This window comes from Microcaecilia unicolor, chromosome 2, assembly GCF_901765095.1.
Source record: "Microcaecilia unicolor chromosome 2, aMicUni1.1, whole genome shotgun sequence".
NCBI classification, from domain to species: Eukaryota; Metazoa; Chordata; class Amphibia; order Gymnophiona; family Siphonopidae; genus Microcaecilia; species Microcaecilia unicolor.
The window spans coordinates 144,314,479-144,327,445 of record NC_044032.1 but is presented as its reverse complement, the minus strand read 5'-3'; the positions used below and the strand labels follow the sequence as shown (position 1 = coordinate 144,327,445).

At 42.0% G+C, this 12,967-nt stretch overlaps 1 protein-coding gene across 1 annotated transcript in view; it reads right to left on the bottom strand.

Annotated features, from left to right (window-relative positions):
* ADGRV1 (adhesion G protein-coupled receptor V1) overlaps positions 1 to 12,967 on the bottom strand; it is a 921,762-nt gene that overhangs the window by 652,479 nt on the left and 256,316 nt on the right. Inside the window, 5 exon segments of the mRNA XM_030193377.1 lie at positions 121 to 273; positions 2,912 to 3,164; positions 4,609 to 4,716; positions 9,159 to 9,302; positions 9,394 to 9,575. Of these exon segments, the coding sequence (XP_030049237.1) occupies positions 121 to 273; positions 2,912 to 3,164; positions 4,609 to 4,716; positions 9,159 to 9,302; positions 9,394 to 9,575 (840 nt within the window).

The following is a 12,967-nucleotide window of genomic DNA, read 5'->3' as shown; positions in this document are numbered from 1 at the left end:
TTGTCTATAAAGTATCATTAATCCATCATTCTATTATCCCTGATTGAGAACAGCTATATTATTAGCATCAGGAAATAAATTCCTGACAATACGCATCAAACCCAGAACTGATTGGCTTACCTAGCCCAGATGGAGGTATGAATGAGTGGATTCCATTTAAGGCTCCAAAAGGAAGTGACTGAAAATGTCTGAAGAAGGACTGCCCTGACTCCCAGAGAAAAACTTCACTTGAATTGCTAGATTCTGTAAATGAGAAAAGCACTGGATTAATCTCTGAGGCATAGGTGAGGAGAGTAATTAAAAGTGAAAATGGCATTTATTCAAATGCCGACAACCAAGCAGCAGCAGCAATCAAGGAAGGACCAAGGAGGTTTGATTGAGAACAGGAGACAGTACAGGGCTATCTATCCCATAATATGGGTTAAAGGCAGTAGGCAGAGCTTGCTGGCAGTAGGTAGAGTCATTGGTTCAACCAAAACAATAGCAAAAGATTGTAGTTGGTGGAAACAGCACTAATAAAGGCTCATTTTTCTATACTGCTCTATACAATATAGTAATAGATGGCTAAATTTCAGTGAGGATTTCCTGTTTACTGATGGGTTCATCTTAACTGTTGTAATCTGCCTTGGGAAGCCTGGTGTTATAAAGATTGAAAGTAAAATTAAATTCTCTTTTCATTGGAGCACATAGAATCACATCTTCATCTCATCTCTTTTGTAAATGGACTATTCTGTTTTGAGCATGTTTCAGGGATAAGTGGTTTTAATAAATCAAAATAATAAAAATACATATTTTCTTCCATGCAGATCTCTCATTTGTTTAAACATAACTAAATAAGGCTATAAGCCCCTAATGCAGTCCATTGGTTTTCTTATATTTTGTCCTTGTGATAACTTATACTGTGCCAAAACTGGAAATACAGTGAGACAGAAGAATTGAATTTAGTAACTTCCAAAACTTTTTTTTTGCTTAAATCATCTTTATTCAAAGCTGTATGAAGCTTATCAACATGTTGGTTGATAAGCTTCACACAGAACAAGAAAAAAACAGTGAACTGTCCAACATGGCATAACGAAAACCTTTACTGAACTCATGCTGACTTATTTCCACTCCACCAGATTTGTTCCTGTCATTCAGCTCCAGCTCTTTTATTGCTGCTTTCCCTTAGCCATCATTATTCCCAGGACACATCTATCTACATTATTCAATATCACTCTTAATAATAGTAGTAATAAACAATATTAAGTGCATTTTTATAATATACCACTGCATTCCACAAAACATAAGGAGCAAGTTCCCACAAACTATCTCTCTCTTTTGATCTAGTTACAGAAAAATTTTTTTTTTAATGCTCCCAGGTTTCAACCTAATTCATGTTTGATGTGGGATATAAATGTCATAAATAAGTAAAAATATATAGAAACTGTAAATGTTGAGTACCAGATTTTCATAGCATGATGTCTGTATTATTGGTGCTTTGCCAGGAGAAATAAATGTCTGCATGAATAGAACAAGTACTAGGGAGTCCCTATAACCAGCCCCTACAAATGACACATTGATTACAATTTACAACAAATTACTACTCTACCTATGAAAAGTTATTCCGTTATTATAATTCCTCTCTGTACATCTATAAGCCGCAGAAGCTGGTATGTTTGAAAATATAAATTAGATTAAATAATAAATGCTATCAACAATAAAGAACAACAATGTGGATGCAGGAGGTCATAGGCTTGTTTGCTTTGTTTTAAGTGTATGAGGAACGACAGCTGGGAAACAGAGATTACCCTAAGTGGCTTCAACTTTTTGAAGTCATGCTATCTCCTGTTCTCAATCAAACCTCCTTGGGAAGGACAAACACAACCACAGTTTATCCAAATATCAGCTTTAATGAAAATAGGACCCAACCTGGCCAAGTTTCGGAAAAACCTTAGTCAGGGGTCACATAGGTTTCCACAATACATTCACAGATTCAAAGTATGTACTGTAATACCTGTTTAATCGGTACAATGCAAATATGAATATCCTTTTGATCCCTAGAACTAGAGGACATGAATTGAGGTTGAAGGGGAGCAGACTCAGGAGTAATGTCAGGAAGCATTTTTTTACGGAAAGGATGGTAGATACATGGAATGCCCTCCCGCGGGAGATGGTGGAGATGAAAACAGTAATGGAATTCAAATGTGCGTGGGATAAACACAAAGGAATCCTGTTTAGAAGGAATAGTTCTACGGAATCTTAGCGGAGATTGGGTGGCAACGCTGGTAATTGGGAAGCAAAACCGGTGCTGAGCAGACTTTTACGGTCTACACCCTGATTGTGACTAAATAGATATGGATGGGCTGGAGTGTAAATTTTAAAGGGCTTCAATGTTATCTTCAGAACTTTTAGTACAAGAACAGTGCTGGGCAGACTTTTATGGTCTGTACCCTGAGAAAGGCAAGGACAAATCAAACTTGGGCATACATATAAAGTATCACATACCATGCAAAATGAGTTCATTTTGTTGGACAGACTGGATGGACTGTTCAGGTCTTCATCTGCCATCGTTTACTATGTTACTATTGGTTCCTGTGCATAGAAAAAGTTCTGGTGCAATTCCGAAAGTAACCACCAAGTCTCCAGCCCAAATGCAAAAAGTGATTTGAACCCTGGTTTCCCTGGTTCTCTCTTAGCCCCTTATTCAAATAATTAAGCCGCTGCTCCAGTCCTCCAAAATGAAAAAAAAAAGTTTGCTTACAAACAGTTCCAAGTAATACCATATGAAGTTGAAACCATGAACTTCTACCTACAGGTCTGATATTGCTGCCTTAAACCCATATTCGGTTGTTTTGTTTTCTATCATTAAACAGTATGCTCCATGGACTTGGCAATATTCTCTTACCATTTTCATCTATTACAGAAAGCCTACCTTTAGCAAAGATTAAATAGATGCCAGCTTCGTATATTGAGACATCCATCATTGTTGTTCCATTGACTGGTATCTCTTGGGGATTTCTAAAGTCATTGCCAGACCACTGGTACAACATGGCATTTTGCCTGGTGGTTGTCAGGGATACAGCCATATAGGTGATACCTCCTCTACTGAATAGTACTACTGCTGCAGTCTCATAACTGGGGAGTTTTTGATGTAATGTAAAACTTTCATTGTTCCACCTGAAAACCTAAGGACAAATATGAAATGCATATATTCATCTTATTGTCTTGATGATGTAAATATGCTCTATTTCATGATAAGGAAAGAATCTATATTGAAAACTGAATCAATTTGCTTCACAGTTAAGATTTTCAACACTTTGTCCCTCCCGATAATGAATTTTCAATTTGTAAATTGTATCAGAATCAGCAGATACAAAGGAGCAAAGCACAGGTTACAGAAGGTAGGAACAAGGTACCAGTACTCATATAGGCCAACTTTAAGGGCATGGTCGTTATCTAGGGCTCCACCCCTACAGTAGCCACACCCATTTCCATTTATGGAGCATATAAAAAGGCTAAAGATAAATAAGCACGAAGTAATCCACTCTATGAAAAATAACTAAATGGCTAAACAACTAAACCAAAATGTATTTATAAAAAAGGAAAGAAAAAGCCTCAAAGAGCTCAAAATAAAAGATTTAAAGAGCATTGGCATTTTAGTGGCTAACTTTAATTGCACCAAAACTAAACAACAAAAATCCCTATTGTCACTGGTAAATTCTCAAACAGACTTTCTCTAAAACCAGGAAAGTAGGACTATTGCTGTTATTAATAAATTATTCATATATATAGAAAAGAGTTCCCTCAGAAATGTCCACACCCAATTAGAAGTACGATATAACCACTGACGGGGTGGCACAGCACTTTGTTCATCAGGCCACTCTTTTTTTTATGTGTGCAACTTGTGCATAGTGTGCTATTTCTGTGCTCTTTATATTTCAAATACAAATCAAAGATCACACCAACTTAGGCTAGCTGATTATCAAAAATGTTAAATACAAAAACTAATACATGTAAATCTAGAAAACTTATCTTATGAGCCCCGTGTCCTAGTGGTTAGACGCCCAGGGCTCCTTGTTTGTTCTCACAGGAAGTCCTTCAAGAGCAGTTTTCTTGAAGGACTTCATGTGACAACAAGCAAGGAGCTCTGGGCATCTAACCATTAGGATGTGGGGCTCATAAGATAAGAGTGGCCCAATGAACGAAGTGCTATGCCACCTATAACTCTAGGTGTACTACATAGAATCCAGGGGATAGTACCAAATTTATCAATTAAATTATGCACATAGCTGCCAATATTCTATAACTTGTGCAGAAAAATGTGCAAGTTAAATGTGAAAATGTATGCACAAGATTACAGAATTAGTGGGAAAGGGGGTAACTTTGAAACTGCACTCAGTTCTGCAAGTAAAGCACTGCTTTACCCATGGAAATACCTTTGAAAATTACCCTCAAAGTAAAAAAAAAAAAAAAACAATTCACACAATGTAACAAAATAAAATTACAGAGTACATGTTGAAACGTCCATACAGAGGCAGTTAATGAATGCTGAATCACAGAGAGAGAGAGAGCGATAGTAGATATAGATATATAACAACAAAAATAGATCCAAGCATAAGAAATTCTAACCTGTAAATTGTGTGAATTTTTTGACTGACTTGCTATGACCAAATATTCTTTGTTGTCTACAGTAAAATGCTTTATATCGCTGGTTTCTGGAACTGATAACATGTGTACCTGAAGAGCATGCAGTGGCAGACAAACAAATATGTTAATTGCTGTACATTTAAGGTTACAATTGTTTGGATGGATATTGAGTGTACATTTCTACTAAAACTGCATATTCATTAACATCTTAAAAATTTCAATTCAATCTATCTATTCAAGGCACAGTAATTAATGCACATTGCAAAGTTTAGCGTACATTAAAGCATTTTTATTAAAACGTGTGAAATGAACAAAATGTCTGCAAATTGAGGGGAAGGTCTAAAAATGACCTGAAAAAATGAACCAAAATTTTATTTTCATGTACATCCCTAACTTGCACACAGTGACTAAGTCCCAACCAGTGGCGTAGCCAGAAGGCAATTTTTGGGTGGGCCAACAGGTTGGATGGGTGGGCACTAGAGTTGCCAACTTTCTGAAAGAGAAAAACCCACCACCTGAGGCACCCGTGCTCTGCCTCACCCCATGCTCCACCCCTACTTCGCTCCCAATAACTTCAATAAGGGTAGCAGTGCAGGCCACACTGAAGCTAGAGGAAAGTCCAAAAGACTGCACTCTTCAGTCCCCATTGAGCCATGGTCCCTCAACACATTTATGCTTCTCCTGTATCAGGGTTTGTCAATTCTTTTGTGGTCACAACCCCATAATAGTGGCCAAATAAAATTATGTGACCCCAACCCCCCCCCCCCCCCGAAGATGCAGAACAATGTACCATGGAGAGCCCACTCAAGTTGTGACCCCACAGTTTTGGAAGTTCTGTCTTATATGGTATTGAAGCCAAATACATTCTGCATCCACAGAACCCCCTGGCCTTTCCCCAACAGTGGATGCAGAGCAGGGCTAGGACACTTCCCCATAAAACTCACCAAATCTCTTGTGTAATCTCAATAACAGATGTGTAAAGTAATTCAAGCTACTCAGAACCTAGATCAAATCTATCATTTCAGCACTAGCTCCCAAAACAAGGATTCTACCTATGATATTTTAGGGGCCTAAATATTACAGTAATGCCCTAAAATATCAACATCTATTAGGAAAACTGAACAAGCCAAATTACTACAGAATGCTACATAGAAAATTCATACTAAAAGAATACCTTGGTCACACACACAGTACACAAATGCCAAATACAGAATAGGTGACCACAAATATAAACATCAATTAAACCGAAATCCCAAGAAGCCAGCCTTTTCATGTAGTACAATACCAGAGAAATAGAAAGAGATGCATTTCCTCCTATATATACTGTGCAAAAAAGAAAGATGACACATGCCAGGGATGGTGTTAGAGGAGTGCAGCTAGGGCAACTGCCCTTGGCCTCCTGGCCAGAGAGAGCCCCAAGCCTGCCAGAACTTGAAGACGGTGCAGCCTGATAATGTGCTTTGGGGTCCCTCCTAGATTTCTGCCCTGGGCCCCAGCCTTATCTAACACCACATTTGGCACAATGTACATTTCAAGTCTGATGTATTCTAATCACAAAATAGAAAATAAAAATATTTTTCTACCTTTTGTTGTTTGGTCTTTTTTTTTTCTCCAAATAATGTTCATCCCAGGCTCTGATTTCTGCTAACCACTGCCTTCTCTTAACTCTCTCACTAGGGTCTTCTGTTCATTTGACATTTTTTCTCTCTTCATGCTCACCATCCATCTTTGTGCCACTATCTTTCCCCATCCAGCTTTTCTCCCCTCCCTCTTTCCTGCCCGCAGTTGGCTTGCCTGCCCTCCCTCCTTTTCTCACTTGTTCTGTTTGTTTAGTATTTGACTCCCTGTTCTTTCATCCCTTGGCTTCAGTACCTCTTTCCTTTCCCTTCTCCCAGGTTCAGCACCTCTCGTCCTTCCAGCCAGTCAACCGCTGCCGCCTCCCATGAGTACAACACCTCTCTCCCTTCCCCCCTCCCCCCAAAGGGTCCAACACCTTTCTCCCTTCCCTCCAGACCCCCCCCCACAAGTCCAGTACCCCTCTCCCTTCTCTCCAGCCTACCCCCATGGGTCCAGCACTTTTCTCCCTTCCCTCCAGCCCCTTTCCCTCCAGTCCCTCCCCCACAGCTCCGGCTCCTCTCTCCTTACAGCCCCCTCCATATGTCCAGCACCCATGCAGCCACTCACTCTCCCTATAGCCACTCCCACAGGGCAACACTTGTCTCCCTTCCCTCCAGATGCCCCTCCACATGTCCAGTACCCCTCTCCCTTCTCTCCATCCTGAGCCTACCCCATGGATCTAGCACTTCTCTCCCTTCCCTCCAGCCCCTCCCCCAACAGCTCCAGCTCCTCTCTCCTTACAGCCCCCTCCATATGTCCAGCACCCATGCAGCCACTCACTCTCCCTACAGCCACTCCCACAGGGCAACACTTGTCTCCCTTCCCTCCAGATCCCCCTCCACATGTCCAGTACCTCTCTCCATCCTGAGCCTACCCCATGGATCCAGCACTTCTCTCCCTTCCCTCCAGCCCCTCCCCCAACAGCTCCAGCCCCTCTCCCTAAAGCCCCCCCCCCATATGTCCAGCACCCATGCAGCCACTCACTCTCCCTACAGCCACTCCCACAGGGCTGCACTTGTCTCCCTTCCCTCCGCTCCCCCCCCCCCCCCCCGGAAGGTCATCTCTGTCTTTTTCCTCCCTTCTATTGCTCCTTTCCCTGTGCCCCACCTCGTTCCGCGAGTCAGTTTTTTTTTCTCCCTGCTTTTGCCGCGGTGCTTGCTTCTAACTGGCGTGCGTGCGCAGCAATTCACAGACACGGGCCGGCTCCGAGGTTCCCTCTGCCGCGTGTGTCGTGCCCTAACAGGAAGTTGAATCGGAGAGGGCGGGAATCGGATGCGGAAGAGCGAACCCTGAAGCCGGCCTGTGTGTGTGAATCGCTGCGCACGCACGCCAGTTAGAAGTACCGCGGCAAAAGCAGGGAGAAAAAAAACTGAAGTGCTGGACTCGCGGATTGAGGTGGGAGCACAGGGAAAGGAGCAACAAGGGAGGAAAAACACAGCGATGACCTTCCGGGGGGGGGGGGGGGCGCTTAATTTGGAAGCACCGCTACAGAATTCAAAACAAAACAAAACGAAGGACTCGCCGAGTGGGAGCGGAGGGAAGGGAAGGAAGCGAGCCAGCTAGGGAATGGATGCAACTTGGGGACAGCGCCGTTCCTGGGTGGGCCTTGGGCAAAAGTGGGTGGGCCTGGGCCCTCCCAGGCCCACCCGTGGCTACGCCCCTGGCACAAAAGAATCCATAGGATCCAACATTGAAGTAGAAGGTACAGCCCGAGGTTCTGAGGGATAAACTCAAATTTTCTCCAGCTTCTTCTTTACCATATCTGCAGGAAAGGTGAGAGCACCTCTACACCACTGCTGCCATCTTGAAACCTCCCCCTCCTTTTTTGTTGTCTCTTTGGCAGGAGTTCTTAACCAGCACTGGGTGACTGGCATGCAGTTTAAACCAGAGTATAGAACATCACTATGAGAAGACTCAGAACTCTTGAACCAAAATCTTCTTTAATGCGGAACTCAAAGAAGGAAAAAATAACCTACAGTTCAGATGTGCTGAACAAGAGTTTTTGCCTTGCAAACTGGGAATCTGTTCTCCCCCAGCTCTCTCTCAAGCAAACAAGGTTTGGAGATTTTCAGTCACATACTGAATAGCAATATAGTTTTTGCTTTATGTTGGTGAAATCTTGACAGGGCCACAGTTTCTTGAAAGGATCATACAACAGAATACAGCATACGCAGTTTCAGTTTACAGAAGAAATATGCTGCAGACTAACTCTCCAAACCCGTTGAAGAGAAAAAGGGAAGAGGCAACTTGCTCATCAAACTTAGAGAAAAAGGCAAGCCAATAGAAAGAGTCCCATAAGACAAAGGAAACTGGACCTGTGCTCTGAAAGAGCTTATTATAGGGAACTACAGCATAAAAGCAGGACAGTTATTGGTAGTATAACTGTGTACTACTATAATTTTAGCAACATCTTGGCAGATAGCACTCTTACAGTTACCAGCAACATATGTAGCCGTCAATACTCAATATTAGACACGTGGTTTAGAAAGAGGGTTTAAGGTTTTTATTGATCAATTAAAAGGGTGCAGCAAGCAAAAAAGGTTAAGAACCCCTGATCTATAGCATATCTGCTGAAATTTTCCAGCAAACTTTTGATTTGTTGAAAACTGGCTAGAACATCCTGCAAATTATTAAATGTAGTTTGAATTTGATAAATTTTCCTTGATTCGTCTGAACTTTTGAAAAATCATACACCTCTTCAAGAACTTGCATATTTGTATTTAACGTATAATGTAGAGGACTACGTCTACGTGTTATACTGTACTTGAAGGATGCTGGATTCCTTTGCATATTTATTTTTGTAGAGAATAGAAAGGTTTTGTGCTAAAACTTGCAGATTAGTTGTTAAAAGGATACATCTTGCAAACGTTGCATTTTTTAATATAATACCCATGTAAGGAACAGGAAATTTTTACCAACTGCAGCCTGCGTCCAGGAGTGAACAAGTAGATGCTATTATTTGATGATGTTTGTTGGGCGCCTCTGTGGGTAATCACTAGGTATTGGGAGCCATTAACACCAAATGTCATGCAGCTCTGGGAATTCTGGATTGGAAAATTCTGCAAAGAGAAGCCTAGGATGTCAATAATGGACCTCAACAAACAGTACACCTGTAACTACATGAAATGAGCTAAACTAGGCATAATTTACCTCCATTGGCATGAATATCCCTTGCCATTGGTAAATAGTTAGAAATGACACAGAGGAAGGACTATTTAATGTTGTCCACAGCAGAGCACCATACACAATCTCTCCAACCTTGAAGAAGCACCAGCTGGAAACTGACTTTTCCGAAAATGTCTGTGTAGTAGACAGAAGTGTATTTTCTCCCTCTACAACAAAAAGAAAGACACTATCAATCATTTTGTAGTTCTACTTTGTCTTTGTTGTTGACAGTATAGTCTCAGTGAAACACCAAGACCTACAACAGCAAAGTGGTATTCTTCTCTGTTTGTACTTAGTTACTGTGCACTTCAGGAAGGGAGTAAGACATTTGCAAGGGAATTATATATATGATGGTGAACGTTAGGTGCAGAAAAGTGTTTTAACAGATGCAAGGTGCCAAAATGGGACAGAAATTTGCATATTTGGAATCAACTAGACATTATTTCAGATGTGAGGTGAAAGAAAGAAAAAAGCACAATCTTCCCCTTTCCCTCCACAGCAACACCTCTTTTAAAAAGTTTAAATCCAAACCCAAGACTTGGCTGTTCATACAGGCTTTTGGAGTACCAGACACATAGGGCTGGCCAGCTACTTTTTTTTTTGCCTTTTGTTTCTACTCCTTCTATATGATGTTCTTATTTCCCCTCCACCCGGTCCCTTTCTTTACCTTTTGGTCCTTGTCCCTCGAAATGTGAGTGAATGCACTTTCCTATGAAACAAATGGAGTTCTTTTTCCTTTTCTCACCACTTTGTCCTGCTTGGTTTAAGCAGTATAGAAAGTTCTAATAAACTATAGATCCGTGCAAAAACACATTTATGCACCCTTTATGTGTTTCTGTATGGATCTGTAAAGAGGGCATGACCATGGGAGGGGCATGGGTGGGATAGGGGCATTCTCTTAAGATGCGTGCAGTGTTACAGAATAGTGCAGATTCACAGCTAACTTGCGCCCCAGGATTTATACCTGGTTTCAGTTGATGTAACTCCTTATGCCCAAAGTTGAGCGTGGATTCCAGCACTATGTGCTAGTCTACAAAGGGCACCAATCCCGGAAAGCCTATTATACAACACTGTTCAGTGCTGATTTTTTTCATCGCCAAATTTTGAGCACCATTTACTGAATCCAGTCCTTGATGTGGATGAAAATCAGGCAAGTATCAACCTCGTTTACTTCTACAGAAGTCTCTCAGATTTGCAGTAACTTGAAGCTAAGGATTCTACTGCTTTCTACTACTACTAATCATCTCTATAATGATACTAGACATGCCCAGTGCTGTACCCATACACATTAAGAGACAGAGTTTTTAATCTATCTAAGACAGACAAACAAGATTTAAAAAAAAATCTTTTTTTTTTTTGGGGGGGGGGGGGTTCATTTGTTTTGGGAATGATCAAAACATCATGGGTATTAAACAGGTGACTATGGGGCTAAGAGTTAAAAGCAGCCTCATAAAGGTGGGCCTGAATTTGAATAGGGCCAGAGACAAAGGGAAATGGGACTTGATATACCACTTTTCTGAGGTTTTTGCAACTACATTCAAAGTGGTTAACATATATTCAGGTACTTATTTTGTACCAGGGGCAATGGAAGGTTAAGTGAATTGCCCAGAGTCACAAAGAACTGCAGTGAGAATCAAACTCAGTTCACCAGGATCAAAGTCCACTGCACTAACCACTAAGCTACTCCTCCACTCCAGCATGACACATAGATTCAGGAAGTTTATTAAAGGCATACAGTGCAGCAAGATGGGAGGAATGAGGTCTGGAGTTGGCAGTGGAGAAGGTATAGATGAGAGCAGCTTGCCTTACAAATGGAGTTCCTGGGCAGCTGAATAGGAAGAGATGAGAGAGGAGAGATAATGAAGCGCTGCCGAATGAATTCACTTGTAAATCAGTTTGAAATATATATGGAAATGGATTGAGAGCCAATGGAGTGATTGAGAAGAGGGACTGTATGAGTGTAGTGAAACTGACAGAAGATTAAGTAATTCAGCTGTATTTTGAACAGATTGAAGGGGAGGTGATGAGAGTGTGGATAAAGGTTTTGGTAGTGTATTCAGAATTTTGGTGATGTTATAGAGAAAGAAGCAACAGACTTTCTCAGCTTGTTGGATGAGTGCAAAGAAAGAGAGGAATCAAAGATGACCCTAAGCTTACGAGCTAATGAGACAGGAAGGATGCAGTATTATCCACAGAAACAGAATGGGAAAAGAGGAGAGGTGGGTTTAGGAGGAAAGATAAGAAGCTCAGTCTTGGACTTTAAAACTGCTTTAAAGTCCTAGCCCTTCAGACAAGCATTTTGTATATACAGCTAAGAGGGCTGAGGGCTGCCTCAATTCTTACCATTTTTCCACCCTTCCCTCTCTGCTTGTTCCCCCCTACACACACACACTTTTCCCCCTTTTTGTTTCCAACATATGTTTACATGCTGTCTCTCTCTCTCTCTTGCAAATTTGGATTTGATCTGTTGTGAGTGATCTATCTCTTTCCTATCAACTTATTGTAGTTCCTTTCTATCTTGATTTTATGTTTTAGATTGTGAACCGCCCAGTTCTGCGAGTTAGCTTGGGTGGTATAGCAAGTTTTAATAAACTATAAGGTTATCTGATACCCTAGGCAAGCTTTCAGCTGTGTACCCCCCCCCCCCCCCCCCCCCCACACACACACACACAGAACCACCCACAGTGCACCAATGCAATGATTCTTATGCAGCCTCACGAAAGCCGAAAGCTGCCTTTCTTCTACTGGCCTAGTTGCTGACATTATGTCAATTCCTGTGGGGAGGAGAGCAGCACTGGAATGAGGGTGGTCATGCTGGCTGGGCTCAGCCTTGTGGAAGAGAGGGGTTAGCTGCCTGTTTAGAAGGGCCAATACAGAAAGCTACCAGGGGCCTAACCGCACAGTTAACAAGCTGTCTACGCACTCGTTACTGGCCGCAGAATGCAGGAAGGGTCCCGGCACTGATGCTGACTTGTGCGGTAGACATCAGCACACAGCATTTTTAAATTATGTTAAGTACACTTTTTAGTAATCCACAACACTGTAAGATGTGCGGTGGCATCTACCGCCTCAGCACAGTGCTAAAAGAAATACCACCAGGTCTGAGGCTATGTTTAGGACCCATCAGTCCAACCACCCAATGGCTCTTGACATCGAACTTCTATCTTAACCCAGCCCAACAACCAGCTGACAGCCCCTCAGATGACACCACTCAACCGGACCACTGACCCCCCCTCCGCGGACAGGACCCGACCCAACAGACTCCCTCCTTTCCATCAGAGGACACGACCGCAAACTTACCTACCTGAAGGTATTGACCTGACCCTCTCCCAGGACAATTCATGGTAGTCTAATGGCACACACCCTGACCCCATTCCCAATATTTAAAACAAAAATGTATCCCTGGGGTCTAAATGTACCCCCTTTCCCTTCCCAAACCCACTCCTCATAACTCAAATCTGTGGGTAGGCAGGATTGATTCTCACCTACTCCTGCCTTTGGCAATGCCAGGATCCAAAATGGTGGTGACTGACCCATAGAAGTGACTTATTTCTAGATA